Raw genomic sequence first — 22,023 nt, 5'->3', positions numbered from 1 at the left:
GAAAGAACTGGAGAGGAGAGAAGAGAGAAGAGACAGAGAGAGGCAGAAAGAGAGGGAGGGAAGGAAAAGGGGAAAGAGAGAGACAGATAGAGAGAGAAAAATACAGAGACAGAGACAGCGACAGAGAGACCAGAAGAGAGAAAGAAAAAGAGAGTTTCGAAAAAAGGGGGGACAGGAGGAGATAAAGGGGGAATGTAGGGAGGGAGAAAAAAGAAAGGAGAGAGAGGAGGACTGAGAGAACAGAGGATGGAAAGAGAGAACGTGGGAAGGAGGAAGTCATACAGAAGCAGAGAAATAGAATACTTTACATTCGGGCCTTGCAACATGTTATCTTTTTATGGATGTCTTATCTTCCTATTTAAAGTGTAAGCTCTCTCAGAGCAGCCATAAGTTTGTTCTTCTGCCTTCCCCCTGTCTCCTCCACTGTGGCAGGGAATACAGAACTGGACCCACAGCAGGGACTCTGACAGACTAATAGTCTACTTGAACTCAGCTGATAATTGAATCCAGGCTCATTCCTTACCTATGTATTAAGGACTCCTGACAGATTGTCTCTGGTCTGTTCAAAGGCATTGAGATGGGTCCCTGGGCTTCCCTCCCATTTATCATCCCTCCCCTGCTCCTCCCCCTTCCCCTCTTCCCATCCCCGTGGGGCCAAGACAGGACTGGACAGGACAGGACAGGACATGGGCAGAAGGACATGGAGGCAGCAAAAAGGAGAAGGTTGGGGAAAGGAGAGAAGCTAGAGAGGGAAGATAGGAGCTTGAAGAGAAGGATTAAAAGGAGGAAGGGATGGACAGGCAAATGGGAGGGCCTGGAAATCCAGGGGAGGACTGAGGGAAGTAACAGGAAAGGGGGAAGGAACACTGGAGATAATAAGGGCTTGTCCAGTTGTGCCCAAAGTCCCTGAAGCTTCAAGACAAGGAGGAAACCTGCTCGGGAACTGGGTTAGGATACCTTCCAAAAGCAATCTTTCTTACAAGAAAGGAGTGTCCAATTCCTGGGATGAGGTGGAGCTCTCATACCACACACACACATGTATACACACAATGCACATATATCCACACATGTACACATACAGGGAATCACAAAATACTATATTTGGAAAGACTATCTATGAACCTCCTTTCTTTCCAAAGGGAGAAACTGAAACCCAGAGAAAGGAAGTATGGAAAAGGGCCTTGCCTAAGATCATATGACTAGCAAAGTTCAGAATGGAGTCTCAAACCCAGTTCTACTGAATATATATCCACAGCTTCCCATTTATACAGACACAGGCATGAATTCTCACGCAAAACACATGCGTGCATAGGATACATACAAAATACATACAACACACGTTCACATATGTACTCTCAGGGTACATTCTTTCTTGCTGAGACCTTGTGGATCCAGAGAATGTTTCACAGAATTTCCCACGTGGAAGAGCTTCCAAGATCATGTTATTCAGCCAGTATCTCAGCAGGAATCCCTTCTACAATACTGCCCAAATCCAGCCTCTCGCCTTGAAGATCTCTAGTGATGGGGAGCTCACTATGTGGCCTGTCATTTTCTTTTTGGAATGGTTCTTTCTTTGGAAGCTTAACCTAATACTATTGTGGTTTTGTAATGTGAGTGGGGTGAACAGAGGTGGATGGGGAAGGAATGGAGGAGTCCATTTTTCTTGACAGTTTTACATCTTTCCATTCTCTCAAAATTGTTGACCCAGTCAGACTATAAGAGCCTTCCATTTCCCTGATGAAGAAACCCATTGTTTCCATTTCTCTTGCCTTCTCTCTCCCAAGACCTTTTAAGACTCTCTAGGGGCAAGACAGAGCAAATCCTTCATGGAAATAGCAACAGAGTTTAAAACATCCTTCTCACTTCTCCCACCTTGAAATCTTGGTTTAATAATAATATATATTACCATTTCTAAATTTCTTTAAGGTAGGAAATATGAGGTTTACTCTTCCCCCTGTTCCCTTCTTTATAGAAGAGGAAACCAACTCTCAGAAAAAAAAAATGATTTGCCAGAGTTAGTGTGAGACTTTGGATTGGTATCATTATCTCCTGACTTTAGATACAAAGCCTTACCCAATAGATCACACTCCCTGAGCCACAGTCCTGCCTGGGGCTAGGGATAATGCTATTCCACTTTCCTTCTCACTTGTCTGGTGTCTCCTTCTTTGCTGGCTGCATTCATCTCCAACCTCACTTTCTGCATTTTTCTGGTTGAACTAGGAATCTAAGAAGGGATCCATGGTATGGTATATTATATAGTATATTAACTTGTCAGTTATTATGTAGTGACCCTACATCCTGAATGATCAAAGGGATAGATGTTCTCTCTTTTATCAGAGTAGAAATTCCCTGAGGGCAAGGCCCAAGAAATTTAGGCCTTTTTGAAGATACAGATTATGTTTCCTAAATCATCTGAATCCTATGTTACTAATGGGATTTTAGCAGAAGTGGAAACTAGGTAAATTAGCCTTTTTATTTGAGCATTAATGTTGGCAAATCCTTATAAATATAAAACCATCAGAAGGTCTCTGTCTCATGCACAGATCCTGATTTGGACATCTGTTAACACTAACTCTCCTGTGACATAAGAACCTAGTATTCACAGAGATCTAGCAATAAATACCAAATTTTGTGAATAAAGTATGGAGCCCTAAATCACATCAGCAGGTGGAGGCTCTAAGCTCTAAGATATGTCCCCAGTAGGGGAAGCAGAATGCATTAGACCATCCATGTACACTTTGCACTTTGATTTTGTTTAGAACTCAGTCTATAGGCAGGGCTAGAATACAGCTGTTTGGAGATAGGGTCGGGGTTTAATGGATAAGCATTGTATCTTTATTTTCATTAATCTCTAAATGACACGAAGTATTTCTGTCAATTAGATTATAATTGTTTATTTTATTAGATCATAAAGTCCTTGAAGTCAGGGACTATCTTTTGCCTCTTTTTTGTTATTTCCAGCACTTACTGTAGTTGCTTAATAAATGTTTAATGATTAATTGAATTATTTTTAAAAATCCATAGATTTTACCATTTTGGCAGCCACACTGCCAAAGAAGTTTATGACACAAAAATGGTTAAGAACCCCAGATTTTAAATAGATTTAGGGCCCAGCTTCAGGACTCAGTCTGGGCCAAAATTAGGGATCAGCCTAGGGATGTAGGTTCCTCAGTCTACAACCAGGATTAGTGCTCAATGACCAAAATCAGAGCTCTGTCCGTGATCAGATGTAGAGCATAGTTCATAGATAGAAATGCTTTTTTTTCTCTATAAATACAACCAGATAGCAAAGAAAAGGAAATTGTGATCTTGGTGACATCAGCTTTCTGCTGTGTCCTTACCTGTCTCAAACCTGCATCAGCTGGGGCATCAAGGCTTGTAGCCTTGGCCTGGTTGCTAGGCAGGATGCCCAAGTCTCTCCCAAGCAATGACTCTAGGAGGGCTTAGAAAGAACTAAATGATGAGATAATATCTAGAATCTCTCTTTTTGGCCTCTTCTCTTTTCATAAGTCTCTCTCGTGTTCTACCAATCATCTCCCTCTCAGGCTTCCTAAGCAGTTCTTGGGGTGCAATGGGATGAGTTCCAGATTTGGAGTTAGAGGTCCTGGACTTAAGCCCTTCATCTTCTACATAATAATAATGATATTATTATTAATAATAATAGCCAAAAAATTTATATAGCACTTTAACATTTATAAAGTTTTCCAGAGACTTTATCTGATTTAAAACATCTGTGCAACAAATGTCATTATACCTATTTTACCAATCAGTAAACTGAAGCTGAGAGATTGAATGATTTGTCAATAGTCATATAATTAATAAGTTCCCAGAGCCAGGATTCAAATCCAAGACCTTCTGACTCCAGATATAGGGTTCCTTCTATTATACCATGTGATTTCTCAAATGTTGTGGCAGGCTCTTATACTCTCTGTGACTCTTTTTCTCTCTATGAAATGGGAGAAAATTATTTGTATACTCCCTCCCTACCCACTATAGGGAAAGCATTTTGAAAATGTTAATGATAATCATGTTGATGATGGGGGTGGGAGGGTAATATTGGAATAGGAAGAACACAACGATTCCATTAATTATCTAGTGTCTTCATAATTCATCTACCCAGTGGACTAATCCTGGGCTAAGAAGTTTTAGGAGGGGTTCTGTGAAAATGTCAACAGCTGGTTAAAAACATAACTAAGGCTTTCACCATGGTCACAACCATGGGACTAGAAATTTTATCATTTTGACAACTCCACACTCAGTCTCAGGAATTTTATAGCAAATGTGCAATGGAGAGAGTGCTGAATTTGGAGTCAAGGATGATTCTGCAATTGTTTCAGTTGTGTACAAATCTTTGTGATGCCATTAGGGGTTTACTTGGCAGTGATACTGAATTAGTTTTCCATTTCCTTCTCCAGATCATTTTACAGATGAGGAAACTGAGGCAAACAAGGTTAAATAACTTGTTCCAGAGTCATACTGTTAGTAAGTGTCTGAGGCCATATTTGAATTCAGGTCTCCCTGACTCCATGCTATCCCTCTGGACCTCAGTCCAAATCCTAGCTCTGCCACTTACTACTTGTGTGATCCTGAATCAGTCATTTTACTTTCTGACCCTCACTTTCCTCATTTGTAGAGGTTGGAGTAGATATTCTTCAAGGTTCTTTTTAGGTCTATGTCAATACAGTGAGCCAAAGAAAAAAAGATAAGGGAAAATGTGCAACTCCTTAATGTATTTCAAGAAGTTGAGGCCCCTGAGACCTCAGAAGGCATAAATTCTCAGGACCTAGAGTACAAGAAGTCACAGAGCATAGAAAACACAGATTAAGAGCTGAAAAGAGCCTTGGAAATGATGTCTTCCAACTCCCTTGAAGAAATTTCCTTTTACAGATGAAAAAAATTGTGTCCCAGAACTCTTTCCTAATTACAGATAGATGGTCTTAACTAGAAAGAGAGGAGGCAAGCACCAGCAAAAAACTTGCCATCACGTAGGTGCTAAATGGAAGTCACCAACTCTATTCCTTCCAATGAGATGGATGGTCATTAGATGTTACTGTCTGTTCATCCTGACCCCTTAAGTCCTCTAAGTCCTTCTTATCTGTCCCACCAATATCTCCTGCAGATCCCCAGTGCTGTCATTTAAACAAAAACTATGAGCTAAGATGCTCTGCAGAAACATTAGGACTTCCAGGACTTTCTTTTCTGCCTTGAAACTGAATTCTCTTTTATGTAATATTGTTTCTCCCAATTAGCATGTGAGTTCCTTGAGAATAAAAACCTTCTCACTTTTTCTATTTGTATTCTCTAGTACTTAGCACATAATAAGTGCTTTTTAAAATATTCATTCATTTTCACAAGGTCAAGAAACTGAGGCTCAAATATAGAAAATTACTTACCCAAGATCATACAGTAAATCAAGGATAAATCTTACTTTAACTAACTGGGCAGCCTTGGTCAGAACATTCATCTTTTCTGACCCCTGTTTCTTCACAATGTGCATAATTATAATACACTACCTATCTATAAGGGATGTCATGTGGAACAAATGGAGTCATGCTTTTGTGCTATTATTAGTATAGAAAATATATATTATTATAGGAAAGTGCTATATAAAGACAGTGTATTACTGCTGATCTCTATCCCTTTCCCTTCTCTTCTCTGCATTAACCCCTCCCCATCATACCTAACACACAGTAAATACTCAAACTGAATTAGAAAGAGATTAAACAATGGGGAATCTCAAGCCCCAGCAAGGACCTTCAGAAAGTGAATATTTCTTTTCCCTGGAAGACCAAGGCACCATTAATGCCCGTTGTGTTAGGTCCTGAATCAGTCTAATGAAATATTCTCTCACAGTATTCCATTCTCACTTTTTCTTCATTTGTTTCTGTTTTTCACTGTTTTTATTTCATTTGTTTCTCTCTTAGGTGTCCTGCTCAAGGTCTCATTACTTTCCTGTTCAAGTACCTTTGGTGCTTCTAATACCCCTATGTGCTTTATCCTGTTCCAGTCAGGCTGGTTTCCTATATAAGTCAGGCTCAGCCCTTCATCTTGTGAGGGGAGGCCCTTCCTCTTATTTATCTGCATGAAATCCTGTATTTCCTTCAAAGTTCAATCAGCACCTCCTCCTAGGAGCTATTCCTGAAGATTCCAGACTCTTCAAAACTAGGACATGTAAAAGTCAGAATCACAATGGTCTATTAGCAAGACTATTAAACCTTAAAAAGGAGTATATATATTTTTTTTGTTTTAACAATGAGTCTCATAGGGCCCTGAACACTTAGGTGCTTCATACATTTGAGTTTAATCAAAATTAATCTAGAGTTATAGATCTGATTCTGGTGTGGGCCCTGGGAACATAGGATTTAGAGCATGGAGGGGGCCCAGGATTGATTATCTCATGAAATCTTCCTCATCTTACATACTCAATTATTCCCTCTAAGAAGATTCTCTTCTATGATCCCAGAGAGATCCTTTAATATCAAGCTTCAACTTGCCCAGTCATAGACAGAGAGAGAACTGAGCTTGACCTTGGTTGCAGATAGAGATTTGACTATGGCTAGAGACCCTCCACAAACTGTCAAACCTGACCAAAGGCTGAGATCTAATTGTAAGCACAGATTGAATTATAACTATGACAATGGACTGAGCTCAAACAAATGCCCTAATTCTGACTAGATACAGAACCTTAAACCTGAACCTTGATCCCAACTAGAGAAGGAATCATGAACCTAACCTCAGACTGAGTCTTGCTCTCTTGATCACAGACTAAATCCAGATACTTCCCTTGCCTCATTTCAGAGGAGATAAGAAAACTCAAGGTGGAAGGGGAAGGGGTAGAAAGGAAGAGCCAGGGCAAAAGATGGAGGAGAGAAGGAAGGAGAGAGGGAAGGAGGGAGGGAGGAAAGGAGGGAGGAAAGAAAAAAGGTAAGGAGGGAGGGACAAAGGAAGGAAGGAAGGAAGAAAGGAAGGAAGGAAGGAAGGAAGGAAGGAAAAGAGGGAGGGAGAGACAAAGGAAGGAAGGAAGGAAGGAACTGGGGGAGGGAGGGAGGGAGGAACAAAGAAAGGAAGGAAGGAAGCAGGGAAGGAAGGAAGAGGGGGAGGGAGGAACAAAGAAAGGAAAGAAGGAAAGAAGGAAGGAAGGAAGGAAGGAAGGAAGGAAGGAAGGAAAGAAGGAAGGAAGGAAAAAAATTCCAGGAGATTGGGTGAGATTAGGCAGGAAGGGCAAGAGGGCCTCCATAAGAATGGGAAAGGTAAGGGAGGCAGGAAGTGAGGAGCAAAGAAGGGGAAAGGGGCTGCACTAACATGGCATTACTGGTGGTGGCCGCTGTCTCTTGGGCTGCAGAAACCACTCCGCACTTGGCACATTTCAAGGCCAGACCATACAGGGGAACTGCCATCTGACTGGAAGTGAAATCAAAGACTGAAACAAAACCAAATACCTTTTGCTCTCAGAACACAAAAGAAAAGGGGGCTAAGAAAAGGGGAAAGAAGGGAAAGAACCCCAAACTTATTAGGGAAGGGAAGGTCTAGAGGATGGAAGGAAGGATGCACTGGGGAAGGAAGGAAGGAGGTGGGGAAGAAGAAATATAGGAAAGGTTCACCAGCACCGAGGAATGGAGTGTCTCCCAGTCCAGTCTCTGGCCCAGGCTTGCTCTGAGATTCTGGGGAAGGTGATAGGGCAAGCCCAGCTCTGTCCCTGACTCCTGACTGGCAGCAGCCCTGGGAGGAAAGGGGGCAAAGTATGTAGCCGAGGCTGCTGCTTGGGAGAGCTAGGAAGGTCAGGGATTATGTTGGAAGTGATGTCGGGAAGTGGGATTTATTATTTAGTTATTTCCCCTGAGGCAATCAAGGTTAAGAGACTTGTCCATTGTCATCTAGCTCATGAGTGTCAAGTATCTGAGACTGCATTTGAACCCAGGTCCTCCTAACTCCAGGGCTACTGCTTCATTTACTGCATCAGCTTTGAAATCCGTATTGGAAAGTTGAAGAAACTGATTATCTGGGTGACTATTTATATCATAGTGAGGAAAAATGGGTCTAGAGCTGAATGTCTATGTATGTGTGTATGTTTGCATATACCTGTGTGCCATGTGTGTGTGTGTGACATCTGTCCATCTGCCTGTAGTTCTGACCTTCTCAAGGGCAGCACCACAATTCCCCCTTCCATTCATGTAACAGAGTTCAGCATCACGGGGCTCAGTACAGACCTGGTGACTGATGGATGGGCTAAGAAGAGTGTAAACAGATGTCTGCTTACATGTCTATCTATAATCAGCAATGCACCTGTGCCTGTGTGTGAGAGCATATGGGTATAGAAGTCAAATTCAGAACACTAGAGTCAGAAAAGGGCTTAAAATTCAGTCCTTCCTGATTTAGAGCTTGCTATTCCAAAAGCCAGAGAGGGTCAGTGGGCAGAGCAATATCATGAGAGTCATGAGAACCGAGATCTCTAACCAATAGTATGCTGATGTTGATTCTCACTAGTTATCAAAAGCTGATGGGAAAATTTTCAGTGTAAGCATTTACCCGTCTGAAGTAGGCAAATGCTACTAATCAGTACTTGATTTGGTACTTTGTTGATTGTCTAGTGTCAATAAATGTGTCAAATAAATGACCAGGCTTGCCTTCATTCCCTATTGCAGCTAAACCAGATTAAAATAGAATTGGGAGATATTTAACAATTTAAGTAAAAATGTGATAAAACATTGATAATGTTATTTTGAGGGTTTCTTAGTCAATCTGCAGGGATCTTTATGTACATTATTTAATGGTCCTTGTTTTTGTCTGAGTTTGACACCACTTGTACTAGATTTAAAGTGATGGAGAAAATTTTAATAATACAGGTTAAAATTTAAAGTTATGTGTGGCACTCTTCCTGCCCCCTACCCCTGCTGTTTCGGAGAGCCAGTTTTTCTTTAACATTTACCTGGTTCTGTCTAACACTCACTGCTAATGTGACCTTGAGCAAAATATTTCTTTTGTGCCTCTTTATTTAGCTCTAAAAGAAAGAGATTGGCATTATTGTTGAATCATTTTACTTATGTTTGACTGCCCATGACCCCATTTGGAGTTTTCTTGGCAAAAATACTAGAACTGTTTGCCATTTCCTTTTTTTGGCTCACTTTTACAGATGGCTCAGTTTTACAAATTGAGGCAAACAAGATTAAGTAATTTGCCAGGGTCATATAATTTGTAAGTGTCAAAGGCCAAATTTGAACTCACATCCTCCTGACTCCAGTAACTGGCATTCTATCTACTGTACCATCTAACTCCCTGAAATGGGCCTCTCAAATCCATCGCTGTTCTAAACAAAATATGTATTGACTCTATATTTCCAAACGGACAATATAATTTCCTCTTTAACATCATATGTACACACACACACACACACACACACACACACACACACATAAATAAATAGTGAGTTCTCTTTTTTCTGAGTTGGCCCATTCAATTACTGAACAGCTCTAATGCTTAAAGAACCAAGTTCTTTCTTTAAATAGAGCTTCTAGTTGCCTCCTTCTAACTTTTGGGATGGATTAACTGGTCCTTTTTTTTAATCTATGAGGAAAGAGCAGGTCAGAGAAATGACTTGACTTATTCAAGGTGATGTGGCAAACAGTCTAAGTGAAACTTCAGCCTGGGACTTTTGCATACTAACAAACCTTTCTCTCTCCATCTAGCTCCTTCCTCTGGGGCCAAGCAAAACAAAGCTAATCCCTCTTTACAGGACAGCCCTTCAAATGCTTAAAGACAGCTGGCAAAGCTTGCCTCTCTCTCCCTGCCAATCCACCCTCATCTCCTGGTCCCTCGGTTTTCTCTTCTCCAGACTAAACATTCCCAGTTCCTTCTATCTATTTTCAGCATCTCCTTCCTTACCATGCTTGGTACACTCTTCTGGACCTGCTCTAGCTTGCTCACGCCTTCTTTATACATAAAGCAAGTATAAGCCTGGGGGATATATGTGGATATGACTAGAGGTGCAATGGATATAATGCTGGCCCTGAAGGCTAAATCAAACACTTACTAATGTATGACTAAAAACATGTTATTTAACCTCAGCCTGCCTCAGTTTCCTTGTCTATAAAACAGGAATAATAACAGCATCTACCTTCCAAGGATGTTGTGAAGAACAAATGATGTAATATTTGTAAAGAGCTTTGCAAATGCTAGCTATTAATATTGTACTCATCTGACAGATAATTCCAGAGCCCATATTCTGTTCAAAGCCCCGGGCTAAGCACTAATGAAAAATAATGATGAGAGCTCCCATCTGCATGGCTCTTTGTAGAAATGATTTCCTTAAACCCCCCAACCCAATCCTCCTTGGGCAGGTCTTACTTATACTTCTATACATCTGTTCAACAGAGAAGAAAACTGAAGCTCAGAGTGTTCAGTGATATATTCAAAGATCAATTTTGTTGCAATCACTCTGTGAAGTACATAGTGTACATATCTTAATTCTTATTTTATAGAGGAGGTCATAAAGACTCAGAGAGGGGAGAACACAGAGGAAATTGCAGTGGTCTTTTTCACTAGACTACACTGCTTTTATTAATATCTATATATGAAAAAGTGTGATGGTGTGTGTGTGAGTTGTGTGTATGTGCATGTGTATAGAAATTCTGTTATTGTTCAGTTTTGTCTGACTCTCTGTGATCTCATTTGGGGTTTTCTTGGCAGATACTGGGGTATTTTTGCCATTTCCTTCTCCAACTCATTTTACAGATGAGGAAACTGAGGCAAACACGGTTAATTGATGTGCCCCGGTTCATATAGCTAGTTAGTATCTGAGACCAGATTTGAAATCATGAAGATGAGTCTTTCTGACTTCAGGACTGGTGCTCACTCTACTGTGCAACCTAGCTGCCCCTTGTGAAGAAATAGCCCTTTCCTTATTTTTTTTAATTATAATTTTTTTTGGCAAGGCAAAAAGGGATTAAGTGACTTGCCCAGAGTCTCACAGCTAGTTAGTATCAAATGTCTGAGGGCAGATTTGAACTCAGGTCCTCCTAACTTCAAGGCTGATGCTCTGTCCATTGCACCATCTAGCTGCCCCCACCCCTGTTCTTATTACTAGTATATTGCTTGAAATTGTACCTGGTTCAATTTGTGTGATACGGATGGGAAATTGTAAATATTGTTGGTTTGGGTGATATGGCTGTGTTACTGTAAACATTGTTGGGGGCTTAGAGCTAGAACAATATTGGTTTGGTAAGATGACATAACTAGTCCGCCATTTTTCCCCAAGATTGTGCCCCTTTTAAAAGAAATTATAATTCAAGGGGAGCTAGATGGCTCAGTGGATAGAGCACCAATCCCAAAGTTAGGAGGACCTGCGTTAAAATCAGACCCCTGATGTATAAAATGAGGGCTGGATGAGGATAACTTGTAAGTTTTTCTCCTACTTTAGACCCAGGGATCTCATGGAACATAGAAAGCAAATTCCACTCATGTATCTGCACTTGAAACCTCCCCAAAGCTTACGCTCTATTGGCACAGCTTATAAGGAGCCTAGAAATTATGGTGGGTGAGTCATCCACCAATTTATTCACAAGGATAAAACTCCTAAAATGCCATGATGATAATCAGAGGAGGAAGATATCAATGTAGGTTCAATATCATCCTCATCTATAAAATGAGAGCAAGGGTATTGGATTTCCTCCTTTCTACCACCATGAGGAAAGTGTTTTGAAGCCTTATAATACAGCAGGGATGGGAAATGGTGTTCTATCATTATTTGTAATAATTTCCTTAATAAACAACACTACAAATTTGAGGAGTTTCTAGAATTAAAGTCAAGAAGACAGGGGGTTTGAGCTAATTTCTTATTTGATTATGATTATGGATAAGTCACTTAACTTCCCTGAGATGTTGCTGCCTCATCTGCAAAATGCATACCATATATGCATCTCACAGAGTTATCATGAAGCTCCAGGAAGATAATATGTCAAGTATTTTGCAAACCTCAAAATGCTATATTAATGTATAGACTTTTTTGGAGGGAAGAGATATTTGTGACATTCAGAATTTTAAAAAGCAAACTTAAAAAAAAAAGTCCTAAAATGCTATCTAAATGTTAGCTATTATTATTATTAAATCTCTTTTTGGAGGAAAACTTGTTCCCTGTCTTGGGAAAGCTGAGTGAAGGAAGGGAGTGTCTAGACTGAAGCTAAGAGGGTGTGGACAGCATTGAGAGGGGGAGAGAGAGGGTTACTTCTTGTTCAGTCATTTTTCCAGCATGTCTGACTTGGCGATCCCATTTGTTTGTTTGTTTTGGCAAAGATTCTGCAGTGGTTTGTCATTTTCTTCTCCAATTAATTTTGTGGATGAAGAAACTGAGGCAAATAGGGTTAAGTGACTTGCCCAGAGTGATACAGCTGGTGTCTAAAGCCCATTTTAAATTTAGGATGAAGAGTCTTCCTTTTTCTAAGCCCAGTATTCTATCCACTGTACCACTTAGTTGCCACTGTGAGACCTAGGGATAGAGTTGGTAAAGACATAGACACTCTTGGCTGACCTCACTTCCATCTGCTATAGTCATTACCTTCCTTCCTCGCCCTACTCAGGGGCCATCTTCTCTAGAACAGTGGTTCTCAAGTGTGGTCCAGAGAATTCTGTGGGGTCTCTGAAACCTTTTCAGAGTATCAACAAATTCAGAATTAGTACAAATATAACCCACATAAACAAAAACTCTTGGAGAGATCTTTAATAATTTTTAATAGTATGAAGATACTGAGAACAAAAGTTTGAGAATCATTGCTCTACACTTTCCTCCACCTCTGGTGCCAAATAAAGATCAAAAGATGATTAGTTTTAGAGCCAGAAGTGACCAGAGAAGTCATCTAATCTACTCTGTCATTTTAAGCAAAAGGGATTTTCTCAAGGTCACAGGGATAATAAGGATTAGAGTCAGGCAGGTGCTTTTGCTTGAAGAACTGCAGTTAAAGGAAACCTACCCCATCCTGAGGCAGCCCATTCTATTTTGGGACCCTTCAGGAAGCCATTGCTCACCATTCCTCCTAGTTCTTATTTTTCCCAGGGCCCAGTATAACGAATAAAAAATACTATTTCCCAGTTTCCTCAATATATCTCCCTATGGCATGAACTCAAAGCTCTTCAACATCCTGCTGCTTATTTCTTGGCTTGACCTAACTCAATGATGGCTTTCCAAAAAGTGACACTCAAAAATGAATACAAAATAAGAGAAAAGGAGCAGATGACAAGGGAACTATTATCTCTTTTATCCTGAATGCTATTCCTCCCTTGATGCAATTTCAGATTGTATTTATTACCCTGTCCTAACTCATTTTATTTTTGAGCCTGTGGTCCTCTAAACCCCACCCCAGATCTTTTTCAAACTCAAGCTAATGATTTTATGCTTCTGAAGTTGATTCTTTGAGCCCAAGAATAAGCTTTTGCATTTGTCCTTATTAATTTTTCATTCCATTAGACTTAGAACAATATTCAGCCTGTGAAAACTGCTTGAATTCCTGACTCCATTATCCTATGTTTGGGCTTTTCTTCCCAGCTTTGTAGCATATGTCATATAATTATCTTTTTCAAATCATTAATTTTTTTAAAAGCAGCTCATATTCCAGATCATAGATAACTTTTTTTTGTATTGAACCATGAATGGCCACCCAAATTACTGGATCCAACCAGATGAACTATTGCTTAGACCACATCACAAAGAATAACATGTAATTCTTTATTAAATACTTTGCTCAGATCTGAGTAAATATTATCCACAGCACTCTCTTGATCTGCCAAATCCCTTGATTTAATTGGAAAAGAAGGTTAGTATAGCATGATCTGCTCTTGATGATTTTCCTAAAGCATAGACCTAACCACGTCAACAACCTGTTCAATAAAATTAGGTGCTCCCTAATATCTCTAAGGTCAAATGTAAACTCCTTTAATTATTATTTAAAGTGCTTTAGAAACTGGCTCCAACTTACCTTTCTAGTATGTGTATGTATTGTATGTGTATATATGTAAAGATGTGATTTGTGTTCATGTATATGTATACACGTGTGCATAGTGTACATGTATATGTGCTTACTGTGAGCCTGTATGTGTATAAAAGTATATGGATACAGATATATATGTATGTATACAAACATACAAATAGGTTGTACAATGTACATATAAATGTATATATAATAAATCTTTCTAGCCCTATTTGTATACACACACACACATATATATATATATATATAGGTATGTACAGAATATATGTATTAAATCTATCTATAGTTGACATATACAGCTACATATGTGGTTATTCTATGTAATTCAACTGATGATGTACTTCCTCCCATATTACATTCCCTCTTCTGTTGCTTTGAATAGATTGTCCCTGAAGCCCTGAACAACCTGAACCCTGTTCTCCTCTAATGCCTGTAGTTTCCTTCAATTTTAATTCAAGTACCATGTTCTACCTGAGTACTTTCTCAACTACCCCAGCTTCTAGTGTTTCCAGACTTGCCATCATTGTATTTACTTTGAATATAATTGTGTGTGTGTGTGTGTGTGTGTGTGTGTGTGTGTGTGTGTGTAAATGATGCTACACACATTAGGACATGAACTCCTTGAGAAGAAAGCTTCATTTTTGTATTTATAGCCAGACATACATCTGGCATAGTGACTTGGAAGTTTTTTAAAACAGCATACCTGAAAGTAAAGAGTACTTGCTGAGATACTTCCTCTACCCAGGTAAATATTCCCCTTCTTGGTAACTAATACATTGCCTGTGATGATGAGAGATTAAGAAACTCACCGAAGGCCACCCAGTCAGTATGTGTAAAAACAGATCTTCCTGACTCCAAAAGTACTTCTGCATCCACAATACTGGTACATGGCAGGTGCTTAATAAAGGCATATTGATTGATATAGTTGCGTGATTGTTTTGATTATTGCTTCCTTTTCTACAAGTTCACTCTCTTTTAACTAACATGTTCTCGAATTCTGCCAAGAATCAAAATCCATTTCACTTTCCCATGGGCTACAGAATCCATTCACTGAATTCACTCTTTGCCTTTCTCTGCTCTTGAAACATTTCCCCCTTCCCTGAACTCATGGTCAAGCCTTCTGATGTCCTGACTAGCTTTCTTTCCCCTATACCAGCCCCTCTCCCCTTCCCAAGACTTCTTATAACATATCATTATGTGGATCTCACCTTTGGACTATCTCCCTTGATTTATCATAGTCATATCTTTCTGTTAGGTTAAAGCTCATAGAGAGCAAGGTTGCCTGCCCCTCTTCTAGGTGGAATAAAGGGAATTGGGTATAGTAAATGCTTAATGATGTTTGTGGAATTGGATAAGGAGAAGACCCTGAACTGGACTCCCTTTGTTGCTAGTGAGTTTTAAAGCACTTCCATGGTCCCTTTCTCACAGGTTTGCTGTTCCTATCAAATGAAACAATCCTATGTATGTAAAGTCCTTTGCCAACTTAAAAGTGCTGTGTGTGTGTGTGTGTGTATATACACATACACACATACATATATATACATATGTATATGAATGTATATTTTAGCTAGTATTACTATTATCGTGTATCCATACGTATGTGTACGTAAGTACACATCCATGAATATCAGGATGAGACACAGCAATGTCTTTGGAGTTGCACTCTTGAGTGGGGGTCCCCCCACTCTTCCATCCTAGTGATCCAGTACCCCTCCCAGATAGGGACATTCAGGGCAGCTCTAAGACTAGAGGATCAAAGGACTGAGAACTGAGAGCTAAGAATTGAAGGTCAAAGGTAGAGGGCAAAGAGCAAGGGGCTGGAGGATATAAAGCTGAGGGCATAGGACTGATAAGCTGAGGGCAGAGGGTAAAGAGCTAAAGAATCAGTGCTGAGAACTGAGTGTTCAGGGAAGAGATAAAAGGCAGGAGCCAGAAAGCTGAGAACCGAGGGTCAAAAGCCAGGAGCAGAGGGGAGCTAATGGCTAAAGGCAGAGGACTAAGGTTGAGTGAGTGGACCACCTGATTGTGGAGCTATGGGGAGTGGGAATGTGCTGCCCACTGCTTAGGAAAGGCAGGGGAAAGAGGAATGAGGAAAAAAGAGGGAGAGGGACAGAGGAAGGGTGAGAGGATTGGGGAGGGGTGGGCATGGAGTGGCAAACCTCCTAACAGGCAGAATGCTAAAGACCTTCCCGGACAGACAGACAGACGGACAGACGGACGGACACACACACAGAAACAGAGTGGCACCAAGAAACAGAGATGGGGCTGGGGAGCAGGGGGGGCAAGTTTCAACAAGAAAATGAGATCCATAACCAGCCAGCTGAGGCATCAGCCCTGTCCTGCCCTTCCCAGGAGAGTACATTTGATTGTGTTCCTCACAGCAGCAAGAAACAAAGGACTCTCTTGGGCCATCATGTGACTCTCTGTGTGATCTTGGGCACCCTTCTGTAAATCTTTTTCTCCAACTATTTAAGGCAGGGGGAAAAATTCTACTCTCCAGGTTTGCTCTGAGGATAAAAGGGACTTTTTCTGAAAAGTTCTGAAAAGTTACATGACCTGTCCAAGTACATCCTTGATAAGAGTTATCAGAAAAAATGGGGCTGTGAGGAACCTGGAAGAGTCTATAATCAATCCTGATAATTTTACAGACAGGAAAACTGAGGACTTGTCCAAGGTCTCCTAGAAAGTAAGTCATGTCAGAAAGGGACTCAAGCCAGGTTTCCTGATTTCAGGTGCCCATTGGCCCCAAGCTGTCTGATAGTTCTCCTAGGTACACGTTACATATTTCCTACTCCCTCACTGATGGGTAGCTCCTGACTTCAGGTGCCCATTGGCCCCAAGCCGCCCGATAGTTCTCCTGGGCATATGTTACATGTTTCCTACTCCCTCATTGATGGGCTAAGGAAACAAAAATGGAGATGTATGGCTCCAAGGTGCCCAGCTCAGCTTTGCCCAGTCACCCCTCTGCACTAACATTTCTCCTCGCAAGGGAAGAGTCTGGCTAGGTCTCTTCCCCATCCCCACTCACTCCACCCCACAATGGCAGATCAGGGTGTGGATCCCATCTTGCTGCTTGGTTATGAATCAAAATTGTCTTCAGGAACATAGAAGTCTTGTATGTGTGTGTGTATGTGTGTGTGTGTGTGTGTGTGTGTGTGTGTGTGTGGTTTCAATATTTCCAAACAAAACAAAACAAAACACTTTTTTTCATCTTCTCAGAGGAAAGAATGAGGCCGCCTACCCTGCCCGTTCCTTCAGCTTTTTATCTGTGATCCCGTCTTTGGACACAAGTTTGTTAAAAACCAAGATCCCGATGACCATGTTCACCTGTTGGCACAGAAAATGAGAGACGAGTTGGCGGGGCCCGAGGGGGCTGGCAGGAACAGCAGTTCACTTGCTTGCTCCCTCCCTTGGGGGCACTGCCTCTGCATGGGGTATGGAGGAATGGCATCAGGCCCCATTTGGCTGCTGAGGTTTCCCCTCTGCTCTATTCCTCAGCCTGAGACCTCAAGACCATCTAACAACCAGACCTGGTATGGCATGATTAGGAGAATGTTGACTGGACCGGAGACACAGATCTGCTCACCAAAGCTTCAGTCCTTAAACTCTGGATGGCCACAAATCTGGGAGCAGAGCAGTGATTCATTTCAAGTATGAGGGGTAGAGGAGTCCCTAGGAAGTATAAAGGGACCAGAATATTCCTAGGGGAATGGCACTTCTGAGAGGTTTGAAGGGCTTGTGGGGACTCTTAAGTAGATGACAAACGGTGGCATTCCTATGGGATATAAAAGGCGCATGACATCCCTGGAGGGAAAGAGGAGAAGGTTCAGCACCATGGACCTTACCATCCTCAGGAGATGTCAGAAACGCTAGTGACTCAATTAATATGAACCACATCCAATCTCCCATAGAGGAGTTGAGGCATCTGGGGTATTCCTGAGATAGCATGGAGGGACTTAGGCTTCCTATGGGATAGGAAGGGCTTTATGACATCCCTGGTGAAAAAAGAAAAAGGATCTAGTACCTACCAAATAAGTGTGAGGAGCCCCACCATTTCATGGAAACATAAGGGACTAGCCCATCCTTACAAGTTATATATAAAGACCAAAGATCCCCCTAGGAAAGTTTGAGAATCCTGAAGTGTTCTGGGGGCAATGATGGTGAATGACTGGAGTATTTCTATGTGCTAGGAGGAGTTTAAAATATCTTAATCAACCTGGAATCCATAAATTTATTTTAATATTTTGATAATAATTTCAACATAACTGATTTCCTCTGTATTTTATTTTATACATTTAAAGACATCTAAGAAGGGAGCCATAGACTTCATCAGATTGTCAAGGCGTTATTGTGCAAAAAAGATTCAGGAAGCTCTCTTTTAGGGACTTTGAAAATCGAGTTAAATCATATGGTATACAAGGGTTTGCATATAATAGACACACAGATATTAAGCCTTATGGGCCACCTTATGGGGGAAGAGATGGTACCAAAAGATAACCTGGCTGGGGACAGAGATGAACACCTAGTGGAGAGTGAAAATTAAGTCAATGAGCCTTGGAGTTCATTAGCATCAGCTAGGAAGACCCTTCCCCAAGTCTCTGACCATTGGGAGAGATGGTTCTGATGTGCTGTGTACTGTACAGCTGTCACCATAACTCTGGATTTGTTCCCTCATGGGAAAGAATGGGGAAGCTGGTACCTGATCAAAGGCAAGTGTTAAGAAGGAAGAGGGGGTTCCTTTTGTGATCAAGGTCAGGGCTCAGTCTAGTGGCAGGGGCAAGACTTGGTTTGTAAGCAGCTGGTGAGATCAGTGCTCAGTCTGAGGGCAGGGAGAATAAATAGAAATCACATAACTAGATCCTAGAAGAGTTGGTTCTACTTGAAGTGATATAACTGGGCTTTGAAGGGCAAATGATAAGATGAGAAACCTCTTTTCATTGTGTTTAGGAACCCTTGCAGATCCTACCTCATGGAAGCCAAGGGCATTCTGAGCTCCAATTCTGCTATTAACGAGAAGTGTCATCTTGGGGAGTAATGATTATACCCATTTTCTTTAGCACTTAACAAAGTGCTTTATTCACAATAACTGTATAAGGCATGGAATACAATGAAGAATATCCCCATTTGACAGATGAGGAAGTTATGCTCACAGATGTTACATGAGTTATCTAGGGGCAAACAACTAGTAAGTAGCAGAATGGGATATGAACTCAAGTCTTGTCTAGTCCTGTTCCCACAAGACCCACAATGCTCTTTTTCTGACGCAAGGAAGAAGTCAATTTAATTTCTTTGGACCTCAGTTTCCTCATCTGTAAAAGATATAGAGTCATGCCTTTCACTCCTTCTTGGGAAATCTATCATTGCTTTGATGTGACATTGGTTTAGGAACCAATTCCAATATTGGGGTAATAGCAATAATACATTTCTGGGGGCACTTGGTTCTTTCAGTCAAATCTCCCTTGATGTTCCCAAAAGGCTGTGATACAGATATGCTGGATCAGATATTATTCTCTCCAATTCTAAGATGGGGCAATTAAAGCCCACAGAGAGGAAGAGGCTGTTCAAGGTCACAAGGGAAAGAGTTGGAACTCAGATCCAAGACTCCCAAAGTCTACTCCCTTCCTCCCATCTCCAAGAGATGGGAGTGATATAAATTAAATGAAAGATCCTTTGCCCAGCATTTTATTCTCCAGCATGTCCCAAATTAGGGGATTTGGGAAAGAATCTCTCAGCTCTCATTCAAATATCTAGGGAATGGAGACAAAATTCATCCCAGAAGCCAGTCCAAGGAATCCAAGTTGACCCTATATTTCATAAGAAAACCAAAGAAATGGATTCCCTCCACTTAAATAAATTTATAGGATGATTATTTGCCTTCTAAAAAACATTTCTTATTTTCCCAAGCACTCGTCTCCCCCATTGCAACAAAGTATATGTTTTGTATACATTGCATACAAGTATATTTGTATACATTATATATAATGTATATACAATATACATTGTATAGAAGGAATGTATACATTCCTTAACAGGATGTCTGGGAGGCTTGGGGAGCAAGGAGAATTGAGCTGTGTGTGGATCCCTCAGTCTGGGACCAGCCCTCAAGAGATGATGAGGAACCATGTCAGATGTAAGATTTAGTTCACCCAATTGCCCTTCGGCTGTTCTCTTTGCAGTCAAGATGAATTAACTTGTCCCTCTTAGCCTCTCCAGGGTTTTTTTGGCTCCTGCCTTCCCTTGGGTCTGAGAGTGCTGTTCACCGCACCCCAATTTCCTTCTATTGAAGTCCTCCATCCTTTCATGGATTAGTCCCAGTAACATAGTCTTCATGAAGCTTTTCCCGATTTCCCTCTTCCTCCACTGAAAAGGATCTATCCCTAGGTAGGAAGCAGTAGTACAGTGCAAAGAGCCCTGCCTCTGGAGTCAGAAGGTCTGCCTTCGAATCCCATTGCTGCCAAATTCTGCCTGTCTGGCAACTTGGACAAATCACCCTCACTCTGACTTGTTTTCCTCATCAGAAAAAAAAAAGGGAAGGGGGATGTTGAATGGATGGCCTGGGCAGCAGAGAAACTGGTCTCCATCTACACAAATTCAGCTGACACATCTTCTTTGACATCACAGTTGCTATATAAAGTGAGGTGTGCTTGTGGGGAAAGAAAGGAGAATCAATAAGCATTTATGTAGCACCTACTGTGTACCCAACACTGTGCTTTACAAATATCTTATTTGATCCTTATAACAGCTCTGGGATGTAGGTGCTATTATTTTTACAGATGAAGAAACTGAGGCACTCAGGGATGACATAACTGGCCCAAAGTCAACATAAAGTATCTGAGACAGAATTTAAATTCATAACTTCTTGGTCCCAGGTCTAGTACTCTGTCCACTGTATAACCATTTGCCTCTGTCTAGGCTAGCCAATAATAAAGCTAGGCATTTATATAGTACTTTAAAAGGTTTCCTAAGCACTTTACAAATATTATCTCATTCAATTCTTACAACAGTCCTAGGTGGCTTGCTATTATTAACAGCATTTTATAGATGGGGAAACTGAAGCAAACAGGGATGAAATAATTTGCTCAGAATGACATAGTAAGTGCCTGAGGAAGGATTGGAATTTATCCTGGCTCCAGGTCTAGTGTGTCTCACTCACTGAGCTAAATTACAAGTTTCTGAGGGTAGGGTACAGGTTTCCTATCTGTTCTCCTCTAGTGTCTCATAGAAGAGCTAGGCCCTAAAGCCTTGGCATCTAGGGACCTTAAAGCATCAAGGGAACTAAGATTCCAGAATTTAAATGACTTGTCCAGCCAGGTCTACTGACCACAAAGCCAAATGTTAATCTCCACTGCCTGTCATGATTCTATCCAAGCTCCAACTCAGGAGCACTGGTAAATGGAAAACAGCCACTGATAATGCATGGGGTGGATATTTTAATCCGGGAATAAACCATAATCACTTGCACTCCATGGAGGACGAGGAGTTCACCAGAGTATGACTGTCACTGAATGGGGGTCTTAGACGCTTCCGATTTAGAGAAGGCATGAACTAAGCCAGCTTCTTAGGGAAGGGAAGCTGATGGCCAGAGTGGGAAAGTGATTTCCCTGAGGTCACACAAGTAACAGAACTGAGATTAAATCCCAAATCTTCTGACTTCAAATTTAGGATTTTCTCCCCCACCTACTTAAATACTACCCTTCCTCAGTGTTCCCAGGTAACTTAGTTCAGTCCCCTGACTCTAATCTGTTTCAGACCACTCTGGCTCATGGGATCACAGAAGATGGGATGGAAGGAATGGATAGCAGAATTGGAGTCATGAAGTTCTGGATTCGAATCCTGTCTCAGACAAATAGTAGCTATGTGACTCTAGTCAAAATGCTTAAACTTGAAGCACCTCAGTTTTATCATCTGTGAAATGGGCAAAACAATACCATTGAGAGACAAAAGTCAGCCCAAACTTAGAAGTGCCTAATACACACTGGCTTTGTTATTTAACTTCTGGTTTGCCTCAGTTTCCTCAATGATAAAATGGGGACAATAATAGCTCCTACTT

At 41.0% G+C, this 22,023-nt stretch overlaps 1 protein-coding gene across 5 annotated transcripts in view; it reads right to left on the bottom strand.

Annotated features, from left to right (window-relative positions):
• Positions 1–22,023, bottom strand: part of ADGRB1 (adhesion G protein-coupled receptor B1) — a 264,233-nt gene that overhangs the window by 28,731 nt on the left and 213,479 nt on the right. For 3 of the 5 annotated variants that reach the window (XM_031947288.1, XM_031947290.1, XM_031947289.1), the window contains exons 24-25: positions 17,215–17,300; positions 7,303–7,401 (exon numbers count right to left, since the gene is read on the bottom strand). In XM_031947288.1, the coding sequence (XP_031803148.1) occupies positions 7,303–7,401; positions 17,215–17,300 (185 nt within the window). The remainder of the gene's footprint in view (positions 1–7,302; positions 7,402–17,214; positions 17,301–22,023) is intronic. The other 2 variants (XM_031947291.1, XM_031947292.1) reach the window with 1 other exon arrangement.

Source organism: Sarcophilus harrisii, chromosome 1 (genome assembly GCF_902635505.1).
Source record: "Sarcophilus harrisii chromosome 1, mSarHar1.11, whole genome shotgun sequence".
NCBI lineage: Eukaryota > Metazoa > Chordata > Mammalia > Dasyuromorphia > Dasyuridae > Sarcophilus > Sarcophilus harrisii.
Note: the sequence above shows the minus strand (reverse complement) of the source record. Positions and strands in the feature narration are given on the sequence as shown.